This window comes from Sciurus carolinensis, chromosome 3 (assembly GCF_902686445.1).
Source record: "Sciurus carolinensis chromosome 3, mSciCar1.2, whole genome shotgun sequence".
Taxonomy (NCBI): Eukaryota; Metazoa; Chordata; class Mammalia; order Rodentia; family Sciuridae; genus Sciurus; species Sciurus carolinensis.
In genome coordinates this window covers 157,878,570-157,895,923 of record NC_062215.1, presented here as the reverse complement: position 1 = coordinate 157,895,923, position 17,354 = coordinate 157,878,570, and the positions used below count along the sequence as shown (strand labels likewise).

Sequence of the window (17,354 nt, the reverse complement as noted above, 5' to 3'; positions counted from 1 at the left end):
AAAGTTCAGAAGTACCAGGGCACATAGCTGAGGCTATGTGGAAGACAGCAGGGATCTGACATGATGAGGACAGGAGGACATCATCATTTTAAATAAAATAAGTTCCAGTTTCTCCAGCATGCAGAAATTGTAGCTCAGGAAAAGGCATGAGCATTTCCGGCTCTGGTTGTGTGTAAGTTCACTGGCTGCTGATGTAAGTAAGAAGCCCTGAGAAAAATAATCAAGAAAGAGTATTCATGAACATCTGTGAGGCACCCAGGGAAGCCTCAGAAATTTCTAGAAAAGGCTTTTAAGAGACAAAGAGGTGCAGGTGCTGTGCAATCGAATTTGTCCAATAAACAGTGAAATTTATATTCTTACTATCACACTGTGGGTCCCCAGCTTGTGAAGACAGTCCTCACTCAGAGGACAACTTCTTGCCTGTTTAAATAATGAAAGATAGACCATTAAATAATGAAATGATGAAAGACAGACTGTCCTCATTTTAAGTTATGGAACCATATCAGATCCTTCCATCATGATGGTGGATTAGAAAATGAGTGAAGGTGCTAGATAGTAGTCTCTTTGAGTCTTCTAGCAGGGACTAGAGACAAAACTGTAAAATTTGGTGCCAGGGAAAGCACAGAGGTTGACACAAGGAAGGGCACTTAATTGGACTTCTAAAGTGACTGCAAGGATGGAGATGATAACTGGAAGCTATGCTTCAGATCCTTCTGAGGACTTTAAGGAGTAACACAACTGAGCCAAAGGAGCACGGGTCAGAGCTAGGTGACTTCTAGAAGTGAGCGTATATCACGTGTGCTGAGTCAGCACTTGTATATGCGAGCTAGGTTCACCAATGTCTCCATGACTCAGGGGCAGAATGGAACTAAACGGTATATTACAGCTTCTTAAGTGGACATGAATTTGTCAAATCATGGAAGAGTCTTTAATATCCTATGAATTTGACTTTTTCAGGAGAAGATAAAATAGCTAACAGGTATAATACCTACACTTAAGAAAGAAGTTTTTGAAACATTTTATTTCTGGCAGAAGTTTAGTCCTATAAAAATACTTCATAAAATTTGGTATAGAAAGAAAATTATATGCACATATCCCCAACCATGAACTTTTTGAATTTTTGACCAGAAGCATGCAACTCTGTAAAACCACAAAATGTACGACATGATCTATTTCTGCTCAATTTTAACTAAGCTGTCAGAAGTTGAACCTCCTCTCTACAATGTTTGAGTGCATTTGCAGCTCAGAAAAAAGTTCAGCTTCTATCAGTTAATCTAGAGGTTGCTGTATTAATAGGTTGTACACTTCATTGATTTTTAATTTATTTCTGAAGAGACAGAGGATAACTACTACAGCCCACAAACATCTCCTTTCTTATTGCAATCCACATCTTTATTGATCAGTTGCCTAAAGAGCAGAAGTAATCCATTTTAAGTACCCCTCCCTGCAAGAGTGTGCAACTGCAGATGCCACATAATCCACTCCAACCCTCTCCACCCCTCCTGTTGTAATCACTTTGTCTGGAGGCCTTGGGAGGGGAAACTGTACCCTGGTTGGGAATTTTCTTGATCCTAGCAGATTGGCTTTCACTCACCATTTATTTAAGAGGGAAGGAGAAATGTCTCATATGCATTTAATTTACTTTTTTTGTTATTTTTGTTTATCTTTATGATTTTATGTTTTGGCTTCCTGAAAAGGGATTTTCAAGTCCCAAGGAGGTTATTGTTCAGACGGAACTTTCAAAAAAACTTGCGAAGAGTGGTAAATGGAATTTCTGAAGAAAATGCAGGGAACAAGAAGAAAACAAATCTGTTAGCTCTGCCAGCCTCAGGAATCTGTAAATGGTACCCCCATTCACTCCCCTGTACTCCGATATCGAAGTCTGGGGTTGGCCTAACTGCTGCAGGGTTTGCTTTCCTCCTTCCCATCATAGATCTGAAATTTGCTCTACCGACCCTACAAAGAAAAATTACTACTGCCAGACAGCCTTACAAAATTTTGGCCTTGGTTCATTTAATCTGACCACAAATGTGTATTAAGTGCCAGTTAAAAGCCAGGCAAGCTTCAAATTGTGGAAGATACACAGTTGAATTCACAAACACAACAAATGCAGGCGTGGACCATAGTAACAATGTAATATAGTGCCACACACTGCTCTTAAGTGTGTGTTGATGCTGGTGTAAACAAAACCATTGCACTATAGACCTATAAAAGCACAGCAGTGATAATAAATGACTAAGCTAATAGTTTATGTATTTACTATACTATACTTCCATCATTATTTTGAAATTTGCTTCTTCTACTTAATAAAAAATGAAAGCTTGCTATAAAACAGGGTGCTGTGTTATGCGGGTTGTAACCTATTCATCTCAAGTTTACAGTGACTTTTGATTGCATTAAGAGACCATATTGAGTGATGGAACTATGTCGTCTAGGTTTGTGTAGGTATACATGTAATGTTTGTGCAATGGTGGAATCACCTCACATTTCTCATAATGTCTCCAAGCAATGCATGCCTATAGTTGGTTTTGAAAGTGCCTCCAGAGACAACATCCTTGGAGAAGCCAGAAAAACTAAAGAGATTTATCTATAAGCCTTCAATGGTTGTTACTTACAAGAGTTCTCTTTGATTTCTTAGAGCACTAGTCTCTGTGGCAGTCGTTCAATTATGTGTACATTTATTAATGTCATATATGGCTGTATAGCCTAATGAATGTAATTTTGTGAGTATGGTCATATAGCACAATGGTCAAGATCATTGTTGTCGGAGTCAAACTGCCTGCAGTTAGCTCTTGGTGCTGGTGAGCTTTGTCATGCACTAGCTTTGAACTTTGTGCAAGTTATTTTACCTCTATATATGTTAGTTGCCTTATCTCCTAAAGGAAATAATAGCATAATAGTAATAAAAATCTCATTGGATTCTTGTAAGTTTCTTTACACAGATCACTTGTCAGAGTAAGTGCTTAATAAATATTACCTATATTATCTTTTTAAATAGACATAATGGAAACATGCACAATTAAAATTTGCATAAATGCATAATTTTAAAAAGCACAATTAAAATTTGTCTTCCCGATATGATGTCGGTGCTCTCAATGAACTACAGACTGCTCCAAATTGATCTTCCATGGTGACTATCACCATTATTACTTTTCCAGAATATCTAACACTTTAATTAACACTGAATAGCAGATTACATTGTTAAACAAATTTATAGCATTATACGAATAGTGTAAATTCAGTGTTGTAGTTCAAAGAAATGGAGGAAAATTTGGTGCCTGTCAATAGGGGAATGGATAATAAATTGTGTGAATATGCATGTATGTGTGTGTGTTATATTTGTTTATATATCTGTGAATGTTTGTATAATTTAATGCAACACCAAGAAGCAATAAACTAGATTACTTATAACAATGTGTTTGAATCTAAAAGCACAATAAATAAAACATGACACTGCAATACTCAAACTATTTATGTATTAAAAATAACACAGAACATCACTTTTAAAAATATAGGTGAAACTAAATAAACATACAAAAGATAGATTGGAAGGATATGCATTAAGACACTATTTCAGATACTTATGATGACTAGTGGAGTGGGATTTGGGTGGAAACTAGAAGAATAATGATAATAGTATGCATAAATTTTAGAATATGATTAGCTCTAAATTTATGTCTACCTAAGATCCTGAAAGAGGAAAGGAAAAAAATCACATATATAGCATCCAGAAATAGACTCTGAGGTTTAGATGCAGGAAGTATTTTTGGCCAGTCTTTTCAGGATCAACAGTCAAAAACCACCAAGAAAATTGGTTGGAAGAAAATGATGAGCTATGGTGAAATTGCATCCTCATCTCATGGAGAGTGCTGGAGCTGGAATAATCATCAAGTCATCGTAAGGCTATGAACTTTGTGACTCCACATCAACCAGTCACTGGATGTGGATTGCCCCTTGTGAGAGGAAAAAATCCCAAGCAAAGCAGTTCCTTTGTGGTTGAGTTGGGCTGGGTTGGATTGGGTTGGGTTGTCAGGGCCCCGAGAACGATGCAGCTGAGAGCCATTGGCAGCCGACACCAGCAGGAGGGGGTATGTACCTTGGTCCAGAAGAGGTTTCTAGGCAGCACACCATAGCTGCTATTCCATGCAAGTACTCATGTACACACACACTCAATCACATTATTGTGACTATTTCAGAAAAGTATATTTCAAATGAATGGCAAAATTTTTTTTCATTACATTTTATTAAAATGACAGAAAATTGATTGTCCTCGATATTCTAAAATCCTTTTAAGAACTCCAACTTCACCAAGTCTCTTGAGGATCATAGTTGCAATTGAAAGTGTAAGAATTGCCATATTAACTCCTCCCTGCCAGAACAAGACAGTCATAGAAATTCATCTTCTTTAGAATAATGGGAAAATCGTTCAAGGACAAATAGAATCAGAGACAGAAGTTACTACCCCTAACAGAGCTGGGTAGATAATACATGTTTCAATTGATTGCCTTTTCTTTCCCTTATGATGATTATCATATTTTTAATAACAAGGCAGTATTTAGGATATTAAGTCACTGGATCCTCAAGGGAGATATTAGTACTAAATTCCCATTTAACGGGTTAGGATAGTGAAACACACAAATGTGTACATTGACCAACATCAAGTACCAGTAAGTGCCCAGGGTTTACTTCTAGAGTCTACTGTGTTAAACTTAGGATGCACTAAAATTACTTTATGGAAACACATCCAAGACTCTCACTGAATATTTGAAGGAAGACATCTACTCTATTTAGTGTTCTCTGTGTCTACTATTGACCCACAATTTAGTGTTTCAGATGGATAAATTTTGCAGTTCCATTTATCATGGAATGAAAATATAAAGCTAGAGGTAACTTCAGAGATCATTAGACCAATCTGTCTCTTTTAAAATGGAGGGGAAATGAGTTCCTGTGGTCATAAACCTAGTTAGCCATATGTCCAGGACTACTTCTATCTCACCCCACTCATGCCATGAATCCTGCTGCTTGAAAGACTTCTCAGTCAGTTCAGTCATAGAGCCCCCTTAGTTTCTCTTCATGCATGATTTGCATAAAATAAGTGACTACATCCAAAAAAGAGGCTTTCTTCCTTTGAACATGCTCATATATTTAGCCCTAACAGTAGTAAGCACTATAGTGTGATTTTTTTCCCCTCAGAGATAGAATTGCTTTTAGAAGGAAAGGAAGAAGAGAGGAGAGATTTTCATTTGAAGCTAGATTTCCTGAAGTTTCCTGTTATTAAGAAAGCTTCAGGTTATTAAAATGAAAACAGAAAAAAAATGCACTCTTGCTAACTCCAGAGACTAATGCCTGTGAGATCTGACTACAGCTTGAGATTTTTAGCTCCATACACGTATTTGATGAAATTGTCACATGGCCAATATGTGAGAAGCAAATATTTATTGTCAGAAATAATCCAGACTCTCTTAACTTCCTGTAGCGTCCTGCAGTTGGGCAAAATACATTTTCACATCAAATGAAAGTATAATAATCACGACTTTTAGCTAGATAGCTGTGACTCAATTGCTATAAGATTGAAAAGAAGGTCATTGCCATTTGTTCATCCACAACTGATATTTAAAAATTATGTCATTTACTGATTTTTTTTTCCATAGAAAAGTTCATGTGAGTTGATTCTAAACAAAGATTAAAACTTTAAATTCAATTTTCATTGGAGTTCTATATCAAAGTACATTTTTGAAAATCAAAAGTAAAATCTGACTTTTTCTGTTAGTTTATGTTTACTGTGATGTACATTTTAACAGGTATGAACAAAATATAAGTATTATGTTTTTGATATGAGATGTCCCCCAAAAGTTTATGTGTGAGACAATGCAAGAATTTTCAAAGGTGAAATGATTTGATTATGAGAAGCATGACTTAATCAATGGGTTAATTAACTGATATGGATTACCTAGGTGGTAACTATAGTCAGATACGGTGTGACTTGTGGGAAGTAGGTCACTGGTGGTGTGACTTTGGGGTTTATATTTTCTCTGGTGAGCAGAGGTCTCTCTGCTTCCTGATTGCCACATCCTGAGCTGCTTTCCTCTGCCATGCCCTTCCACCGTGTTGTTATGCCTCACTTTGGACCCAGAATTATGGAATCTGTGGGGCCATGGAATAAGGCCTCTGAAACAGTGAATCAAAACAAACTTTTCCTCCTCTACATTGTTCTAGTCAGGTCTTTTGATCACCAGGATGAGAAAGCTAACTAAAACAATAAGTAAGCAATCTTTGAAAACTTATGGCATAGGAGAGAGGGTATGAAAATGATGAAATTATGAACAATTTAGGTAATTATAAATTCTGAATAATTGGATAAAATCAGATTTGTAGCACTTGGATCATGAAGTAGACAAAATTGCCCCTAAAACATTTATCAAAAACCCTCCTGCATGTTGTGTGATAAATAGTAGACTTTTATAGCAAATGTACTATTTTATTAACTCACAGAAAACATTCTGAAGCATTGAAGACTTTTAGATATATCTTGTTGATGACCTTTATCTTCATTAAGTTCCTGAAACCTTTGATATATTTATGATGGGTGTCAAATCACTTAATATACTCCCTAATCGTTCTTTCTCCTTACATGACAGCATCCTTAGGTGGTCATTATTAAAATGAGATTTCAAGTTGTAATAATTCTGAAATTTGTATCCATGCATTAATCATGATTGGGAGGTTATGGGTATATCTATCCCCATTTCCAAACATTTATTGAACACCCATGGTGATATATGAGCTGAGGTTTAAATTTTTTTTAAATTGGCAATTTAAGTTAATGAGGGTCATTCTTGTCCATTCTAGAACTGTTGATATTTATCTTTGAAACAATAGTAAAAGTTCACATGTTCAATACCTACTATATGCTAGCCACAATGTTAAGTGCTTTGAGTATACAACTTAATCCTCTCAACCTGTGGAATGGGTGCTGTTGACTGAAAGGTTAAATAAATTGTTCAGATCACACATCTAGACCATGGCCAAGTTGGGGTTTGAACCAGGTGATTGATTCCAAATTCTACATCCATACCCACTCCACCATCTTCATACCCTATGACCAAAGCAAGAATGGAGTCTCAAACTTACACAATTAAAATTCCTGATAAATTACAAACAGTTCTGTAATTTAATTGGATTTTAAGTATAAAATTTTTAGAAGTTAATCAACTACATTATGTATGAAAATTCACAGAAATCTCTGATAGTATTGTTTGTTTCTGGAATAAAAACACAAGGGTCTTTCAAAATCATGGAGTTTAACGGTGCACATTAATTTCTCCATACCCACATGTCCCTATGAAGTGTTAGAAGAGAGTATAAACTTAAATATGTAGGCTCCAGAGTCCCATAGCAAGGCATCAAATTCCTCTTCTGCCACTCATTAGGGGGATGACTTGGAACAAGTAAAATGACCTCTCTTAGCCTTGACTTTCTCCTACTTAAAATGGATTGAAAACAGTATGTATTGCAAAGGATTGTTTTAACTGGCTAATGTAGAAGCATGCTGTTGGTGCCTGCTGTGCCCCAAGTTCTGATCAATGCTAGCTATAGTATGGGCAGTCCCATCATGTACTCTACCTGAGTGTACCCAACCTGGCCTGGCCCAGCATGGTCGTGAAAGCTGCTGCAGGGTAGAAAAGGATATTTCTTTTCCTACAGAACAGCATCTCTCCACCATAATGAATGGTCTTTTGTGATTCATCCTCAAACTTCCAGGGACTTCATTCAGTTTATATTTGTCATTTCAACTTCTAGTAACTGTCTACCTCCTTAGTTTTACCACACTTTAATCTTAAGGGTAATTCCATTTTGAAGGAGCCTAACAAAAAAATGTGACCTTAATGAGATGTTTCAGCAAGAAAATTTTGTCTTAATGACTGTTTTGTTAAGTAATCTTTTAAGAAAAATCCAGACTATTCAACATTCTAATTCTAGGTATGGAAGTGGGCCTAAGGTGGCAGTCAGAATTAATAATTGGAAAGTATGCCTCTGTAAAATTGTGTTTTCTAGTTATACAGCAACTGTACAAACCTATTTAGATGATTTGGCAATGATGTGCAGTTCTGTTCTTTTTATTTTTTATTGCTATTGATGATTGTCTTGTGGGTGGGAAAAGTTATATAGACTGGTCATTAGGTTTCCTGAATTCTCATTATTTTGAAGAAAATAGTTTTTCTGGACAAAAGATATTAAGATTAAAGATAGTCTATCACCTACTGGAGTTTTGCATATGGAATACCAAAGAATTATTAGAATTTTTGAAATTTTGTATTATGGAATGTCATTACAGTGTCTTTGTTTGGGCTACTATAACAAAATACAAAACTCAATGACTTATAAACAACCGAAATGTTTTTTCTTATAATACTGGGGGCTGGCAAGTCCAAGGTCAAAGTGCCTGCTAATTTTGTGTCTAGTGTAGACCCACTTCCTGATGGTTCATATGACTGAAAAAGCCAAGAATCTCTCTGAGGTCACTCATACCATTCTTAAGGGCTCTGCCCTATGACTTTATGACATCTCAAAGGTCTCAAAGAGATAAAATAACATCACATTTCAGGGTAGGATTCCAACATATGCATTTGGAAGGTGCACTAACATTCAAACCATTGTAGTATCTTAAGTTTCTTGAAGAATGTTAGTTCTCTATTGGTAAAATATATATTACTATTCTAGAACATGTTTAAGAAACAAATTACATTTCTGTTACAATGCTATTTAGTTCAAGGAATCATTATCCACCTAAATTACAAAGTCAAAAAAGACATAATTATTCTCAATTTACTTGTCCTTCATTTTTCAATCAGTTACCTAGGATGATCATTTTATTTTACAGATATACCTTGGAATTATCCTCTCTGTAGTATTCCTTCTGGCCTAGTTTAGAAGAATCATCCTCTTGTGTGTATGAGCCAGAATATCATAAAGGATACAAGCAAAATTCCTGAAAACTAATAGTGAGTGGTAGTATCCTAGAGACCAAATGTCCTAAGTGGTGCTCAGCTAGAGAGTGTGAGAAACCCCTACCCAGTGTGGGAGACTCAATTAAAAAGTCTGAAAATGGATGTAACTCATGGGCTGCTGGCTTTCAAACTTCATTCGACAGCCCTGTTAGTTGTATTCTGTACTGTGGCAGTTGTTCCTGTCCTCAGTTACATTTGTGTCCCATCCATCCTCAGTTCTGGCATCAGAGGGCTGTTTCCAAGAGTCGGTTGAAAATTGGGTCACTCCCCTTTTAAAACAACTTCCCCATTTCTGTGATGTATACTGTATAATACAAAATTCAAAATCCTGTCCCTTGACATGGAAGGGGTCCCTCTTAGATCTGGTCTCTGTACTTTTTCCATCTCACTGCTCACCTCTACTCATTTCTCGTGCACTGTGCTTCAGAAATACAGAATTATATAGCTTTATCCAAGTGCACAGCTTACTGAGGTCCATGTTTGTGTTTTCTGCCTGCAGCTTTGCTCTCTAAACCTTTCTTAGGTCTGGGGACCTCTCTATGTACTTCTCTCAAGCACACTTGCAAAGCTGTAGTAAATATAGTAAATTCAGCTGTCCTTAAATACTTTGCATGTATCACAGCAATTCATTTGAGTTTTATTCCATATCTGCCCACTTTATTAATTAGCATCTGTCTTCCTTTAATGCATAGGCCTTACCTGATTCCTTGTTGTCCCCCTAGAGTCTTGCAGTGTTAAATAACATATTTTGTGTTAGGACAAATATGGACTTGTCTTAACTTATGGCCAATGAGCTTTCTATATTCTGATGTGCAGATGCTAAGAAGGAGAATGCTGGATGTTTTTGCAGACATTTCTTAAATGAACAAAATAATTTGGGGAAACATGAAAATGCTCTATCTCCAAAGCAATAGGTTTATTTATTTTTGATTCTGAGTCATATAAGGATTATATGTGTTCAGATTCACCTAATTTTAGGAATTTCCAATTGAGGGTACTCAAAGAGAAAGTACTATGCAGGAAAGAGGGCAAAAATGCCATAAATACCATTTGTGGGTTGATTTCAGAAAACACTAGTACATACAGTGTCACCTTACTGTTGGCTGATTTGGCCTGTAGCAGGTGGCATCTCCAACAGTTGTATTTAATGGACATTTATATAGAGTTTGGTCCATGATGCTGTTTGAAGCAATTTTCTCTTTACACTGCACCAGGTCTATGGTTCATAATTTTTTGACCTATGTGATTTATGTGTCTGTTTTCCACAGCTTTTGTTTTGATATCAGAAACCATTAATCCTTCAGAGTCCTGCAGTTGTACTGTTAACTGCCAAAAGCATTGATTTGCAATTGACATGAGAGTATGCTTCAACCATTCTATAATTCTGATCTGTTTGTGAATGATGACTTTTTTGACAGTGAAATTGTTGACTATAGAATTTTTCTTGATACTTCAATAAAAGTACATTCACTCTAATCTAAGCTATGCCTCTGAGTCGAATGTCTTGGTTTACATGAACTTTTTAATTAATGATAGTATTTAATAGCTCTAAGTCTCCCCACCACTAAGGTACAATTAATAAACTAATTATTACAAATATGCATCACTACTTTTATAAGTTCACATAGTAATATTTATTTTATATAACTAACATGTATATGTGTGTATGGAGGGGAAGTCAGCTCTATCTCTTGTTAGCAATCAGCAATGGATTTTATTTTTAATTTCCTTCTAAGGTTTTCAAAGATAACATATGAAAGTCTAATCGTGAGTCAATATAAGCTATATTATTTCACCTGTGGGTTCTCACAATGACAACTAATGTCACAGAGGCTTTTTAAAAATTACAAATTTTTAAGACCCCAAGGATATGCTTCATTCTGTGAATAATTAATAAGAATAATATGATTCTTTAGTCTTAATAGAATCTATGATGGTGATTTTGGCACCATTAAACCTCAAATTAAATATGTTAAAAATTATTGATAGACATATTTGTTTGGAGTGGGTGTGCAGGACAAGATGACATTAAACTCACGCTATGGAGAAACAATGGTGAGGACTATGTGGGTCAGTCCAGGTGTATGTTAGCTGCTCTGCTAAGAAACCTACACATCACACTAATGAAGGGATGGCAAATGGGTATCCAGTCCCTCAGGAACACCATCTGACATTCAGTTCATGGACAGGTGATTTATTTTACTTTGGAGGACTTCAAGGGGAAAAGCAAAAAAGCTGCCCCCCACACCAAGAATAAGATTAATAATAATTATAGAGAAAACCAAGGTTTTCTCTAATTGTGGAAATATTCCAGAATGCTAGTTTTACTTAAAGAAATGAAGCACTTTCAACTAAATGCTAAGAGATTCTTTCTTAAAAAATGGAAAAAGCTGGGCGTTAACTAACTCTCTTAGTGGTTCTTGATGTTTTCCAGGGAATGATGTACTTAGAGGAAAGACGGCTTGTTCATCGGGACTTGGCAGCTCGCAATGTCTTAGTGAAATCTCCAAACCATGTGAAAATCACAGATTTTGGACTAGCCAGACTCTTGGAAGGAGATGAAAAAGAGTATAATGCTGATGGAGGAAAGGTAGGTATCTTTTTAAAAATAAAATTGATTTAAAACATAGTATGGTAGCCTTTTATCTCCTTTTACTTTTAAGGAAGAACCCAGTGAGCCTGAGATTTAGGAGATAATAAAATCCCAGTTCTTCCATTTGCCTTTATTCCTGCCCTGGGTCAAATTATATGTGTGTGTGTGTGTGTGTGTGTGTGTATACAAATACAAATTATACATGTATGTATGTATATATATATATACACATACACACATACATATATACATATATTACATATATACATATACATTATATATGTATGTATAAAGGATATATATATATATATATATATCCTTTATCCTGTCATTTCTCAAAAGTAGCCAAAATAAGGTGAAGCATATCTAAACCCAGGTGGTCTTCATGTTAGATCCAGTAATAGGAAGTGGATGGTTGCTTAAGGACACATGACATTAAACTTTTATCAGGACTACATAAATTGTCTCATGAATCCTAAAAGCATAGGAATGACTCAACTTCTCATAGACTACAGAGAAGCTTAACTACTACCAAAAGTCAAAATTCAGTTGAAGGTTGACCATCTAACTTCTTATCCCCCTTACACCTGAGAGCCTGGATTCTAATAATCTGGTTCTGTTTTTTGTTTTTAGCTGCTATAGTGGTGTGCACGGTTTACCTACGTTTCTTTGTTATCTGACTCTAAACTAGGATACGAGCTGCTGTAGAGAGCTGCACAGAGCTGCTTCCCTATGTACCTCTCTGCCTCTTCAGCCTCAGCCCCTAGCTAGCAACTCTGTTCCTCTCATCCACCACGTAATCTCAGCACATACTTTAGTTCCAGCTCTTGTATTTCCTCAGCAACCCACTTTTAGCTTGCCACTCTTGGTTAAAATTAGGGTGGTCCTCATTTGGACACCCACATATCCTGGCCTGAAGAATCCTAGGTCAGGATTGGCCAAATGAAATCAACAAATACAATCCTAAGCCATGGTGACCCATGAAGTTATACTAACAAAAAGAATGCTTATTCACATATCATATCATTTATATTCATATATTTTAATACATATCATATTATATATATATATATATATATATATATATGGTATCTTTATTTACCATGAACCATCTAAAAATATATTTATAATATTTTGCAATGATAGGCTCCCAAGTGCTTAATATTGACTTTTTTACCCTAAATGCTTGTATGACTGCCATATTCAAATCTTATCACAGGTGAAATAGGAAAAAAAAAAAAAAAACCTTTAGTTTTGAGGATTATTTGGCCTTTCCTTGATTTTAAAGGCCTATTTTGATTTTTCACTACCAAATTGCAGTAGTTTGAGACCTCAACTTTGAAGTTCACTACAAGATTGCACAGGAGAAGAAGTCCATAAATCACATGACTTCACTTGTCTTAAGAACATACAGCTGTACGATTTGTCTAAAGCAAGATTCATTATAGCTTTAAATGCCTGGTAACCATTAAGTCTTTATCAAGCCACCTGTGATTTAAACTTACTTCTTTAACACAATGTCTGTAGTCCATAAACTCAGTTAACTCCTTGCCCATAGGGAAATCATTTTCAATGTGTCTCCTGTTCCCTTTCACTGAATACCATGATTCTGTCATGGAGTTACCTTGGTGTCACCTTGGTGAGCAGCCAACCTCATGATTTCAAAGGCCTATTTAGTTTTAAGCTTTCAACTGCGAAGTAGAAGTGTTTATCTTTATTTCATAGAATCTAATTATATTCCCAGCTATATAACGCTGCCCTTCGAGTTGAAATGCATTCTGCTGACCCATCAGCATGAGGGTATGTGGGTTGAGTTGTTTTTCTTGTAGGGGTGGATGATGGATTTGTGCTGATCCTCTCACTTTTTTTTTTTTTTTTTTTTTTTAAGATACTAGTTCCTATTTTGAAAATGGTACATATTTTCAGTACAGGCTAACCAAGACAAGGGAGGTCATTTGTGGCTTGGGAACAAAGCAAAGCTAACTTTGAAATTCATGATTTTAGGCTATTTAGTGACCAACTTACATAAGAGGAGGAGAGGAAGAGGTAAGTGTAGAAAGGATTCATTGTATTTCTAGTTCAAAATGTGTCTGGGGTGAAAGGGGATAATTGAAAATGTAAAGACATCCCATTTTGGGGGATGGGGGTACCAGGGATTGGACTCAGGGGCACTAGACCACAGAGCCACATACCCTGACCTATTTTGTGTTTTATCTAGGGTCTCACTGAGTTGCTTAGCACCTCACTTTTGCTGAGGCTGACTTTGAACTCAAGATCCTCCTGCCTCTGCCTCAGCCTCAGTCTCCCAAGCCTCTGGGATTATAGGCATGCACCACCATGCCTGTCTGACATTCCATTTTTTAAGAAAAAATATTATATAAATATGTTTTAAGAAAAAATAGAATATGGATACATTTTAAGAAGCACATGCATTGGAGGTTGGATTTGATATTGTGGATCATAATATTAACTCATAAAAAGTTATAGACTTATTTTAACTTTAACTGTTAATTAATAAGAAAGTTGACCCTATTTTATTATTTTACTTTTTTATTATATGTGTTAGTCAGCTTTTTCACTGCTGTGATCAGATATCTAACAAGAACAATTTTAAGTAAGAAAAGTTTATTTGGGGGCTCATGGTTTCAGAAATCTCAATCCATAGACAGCTCACTCCATTTCTTGGAGCTTGACATGAGGCAGAAAATCATGGTGGAAGTGTGTGGCAGAAGAAAACAGCTGGGAACTGGCACCAGGCAGCAGAGAGAAAGCTCTGCTCAGCAAGGACAAAATGTGAACCCCCAAAACATTCCCCACGGACCCACCCTCTCCAGTCACCACCTACAAGCCTGCAGTTACCATCCAGTTAATCCCTGATTTATTGCCTAAATCAGTGGATTAACACACTGAATACATTAAGGCTCTCATAACCCAATTATTTCTCCTCTAAACACTTTTGCATTGACTCACACATGAGCTTTTGGGGATACCTCATATTTAAACCATAACATTGTATATGAAGATTTTCTTTAAAAACATAAATACAGTATATCTTTGGGTTAAATCATTTTTTAAATTTCAATCCATTTTGTACTATCTTGAAAAATAACCTATTTAAATTTATATCTATAAACACACAAAGAATATAATTGACCCAGTCCAAAGCCTCAGATGTAGTTTGTATATAAATTGCATTTTTATAAAATTGTAAAACTTTCATTTTTTATTTCTCTATAGATGCCAATTAAATGGATGGCACTGGAGTGTATACATTATAGGAAATTCACCCACCAGAGTGACGTTTGGAGCTATGGTAAATAAATGTTCCTTGTGAATTAAGTCTTTTAAGGCAAAAATAAATACATTTGTTTCATGTAAAATATCCTAAGTCAAATTATTTTACTGTGTTAAAAATATCTGTTTATAGACCTCATTTCCTAAAGGAATTAACTTATTAAAAATGCAAAAGAAAATATTCTGTAAAGAGCACTTTTATTTTATTTTTTTAATTATCTGGTCTTCTAAAATGGAAAATTTGATATCTCTGCCACCAGCTCTGGTTTGGTAGCAATTGATCATTTTAACTGAAAACAAAAACAAAAACAAAATCTGGTCAATTTTAGTATAGGGACAATTTTACAGAATCTCATGGCCTTAATTTTTAACAATTCTTTGAAAATATAATTTTGAATACAAAGAATGTTAAAAGACAAAATAAAAATGACAGCTTTTTGTATGCTTTTTTGCTATGGGAATTTCTGTTCTATGGTAGAAAATACAGAGATTATTGTCACAATATTGAACAATTACTGAAAATAGAGTTAAGAGAGAAGACTGCTAATTGCAACTTTGATTTTAATTTACGAACAAATTTTGGAGTAATAGAAGTATTATGGAGTGAATAATTTGAACTTGTAAAGACTGATATTTATTAATTAGAACATTCCTTTCATTACATTTAACTCAATGTTTAAGATGAGCTGTTTAGCAACTTAAAACTTGGTTGCCTACCACTTAGTAAAAGTCAAAGCCTTTTCTGAGTTTAAATATGACATATGAAAGTATCATTTATTTAAAATAAAAAGCAAAATGTCCATTTAAATGAAAAGGGTAATGGTGGGATTTAAAAATATGGTACAATTTATTTTACTCAAATTTAAGTTTGGTTTTACTTTTCATTTAAGAAAAAAAGATTTAGACCATTTAATCACTAAAGAATGTACAACTCTTCTGTAGAAAAGAAATTCATTAGTCCTAAAAAATTTACTTAAGACATTTCAATAAAATGTGTTTCCCCTGTGTATGTCACAGGAAATATTAAAATTTCAAAAAGACTGCATATAGTCTACTCTTCTTAGAAGTAGAATATGGGTGTTTGAAGTTTAGGCAAATATAGGAGAAAAGCTTGGCAAAATTTAGTTGATACACTACTTATTGCAAGGGGTAAAAAGAAAAGCGAATCTATCACATATATGATAGACATTTTATATAATGTGGATTAGCATACTGATTCTTATTTATATATTACATGGCATGAAGTAACAAATACATGATACAGATTGATTTATAAATTATGTGTCTTGACAGATTTATGTATGATCATATATATATATATATATATATTTGTATATTATACATGTAGGCTTTTTTCTTTCTGTTTCCTTTTTTTTTCACTTTTGTATCCCTGAATTAGATGTGGTAATCTGCTGGAGGCAAATTTGAAATGATATTAAAATGAGCAAAAAAAAAATGTTGGCATAACTGTCATATTTTTAATAATAAAGTGTGTCTTTTGGAGAAAATCCTGTTACTTGGGCTATACTAGTTTTCTTCATGTTAGGTTGCAAAATCTCAGATGATGTTTAGAAAAAAATAAAGACGTGGAGATACAATATTCTGTTTTGAAACATAGCATAGGTCATCAACACATATTCATAAGGCATTTTAAGATTCCTATGAGGCATCACAGTTGATTGCAAAAGGCATAAAAGGCAGAGAAAGCTACATAGTCTTGTTTATAGTACGCCTCTATGGAAAATTATCACTGGCTGCATCTTTATATTTATAAAAATATGCATCAGTTATGGTGATATATATCTTCAGGTGATGGAGCTGCAGTATCAGGTTTTAAGCTGTTTCTGATTGAGTTTTTTTTGAGATCATCCTTTTCCATGAAGCCATCCTTATTTAACATTTATCTTGTCATCACTCTGACAAGACAGAATTGAATTGTTCTTGAAAGTGGGGGTTTTGAGTTTCAGCTTCTGTTTTTGCATTTATATGTTTCTGTTCATTATATATTTTTATTTTTATTTGTAATTACTGGGTATTTTGTTTACATTGGAAGTTCTGATAGAGGTGCGAGAATCTATTCTGACTTTTATGACTATCTACATGAGTTAATAAAATGTAATCATTAAACATATATTCTATGAGTAGAACTAACTAGAAAATGGATAACGGTTCATTCCAGTTGGCAGTGGAGAAGAAAACATAGCCTAAGCTAATGGATTTTATGTTAAAATGTATCTGTCTTTATGCATCAATCAAATCTCAGGTTGTAATACTGTTGTGCCCATTTATTTACAATTTTGAAATCTTATCCCTAAGGAAAACATAACTTTAAGTATGTAGTTGATTATTATGTCATAAGGGAGAGCTTTCTAATATATATTTTATTGCCTAAATCAGAATCATTGTTATCAAAATTGGTCATTTTCACTGATATTTAGGATATTTTTCCCCCAAGAGGA

The 17,354-nt window shown here is 34.8% G+C and overlaps 1 protein-coding gene across 5 annotated transcripts in view; it reads left to right on the top strand.

The window, feature by feature from the left end:
* The window catches only part of Erbb4 (erb-b2 receptor tyrosine kinase 4), a 1,062,955-nt gene that overhangs the window by 1,001,260 nt on the left and 44,341 nt on the right, over positions 1–17,354 (top strand). For all 5 annotated transcript variants that reach the window (XM_047545016.1, XM_047545015.1, XM_047545020.1 and 2 more), the window contains exons 21-22: positions 11,443–11,598; positions 14,839–14,914. In XM_047545016.1, coding sequence (XP_047400972.1) covers positions 11,443–11,598; positions 14,839–14,914 — 232 coding nt within the window. The remainder of the gene's footprint in view (positions 1–11,442; positions 11,599–14,838; positions 14,915–17,354) is intronic.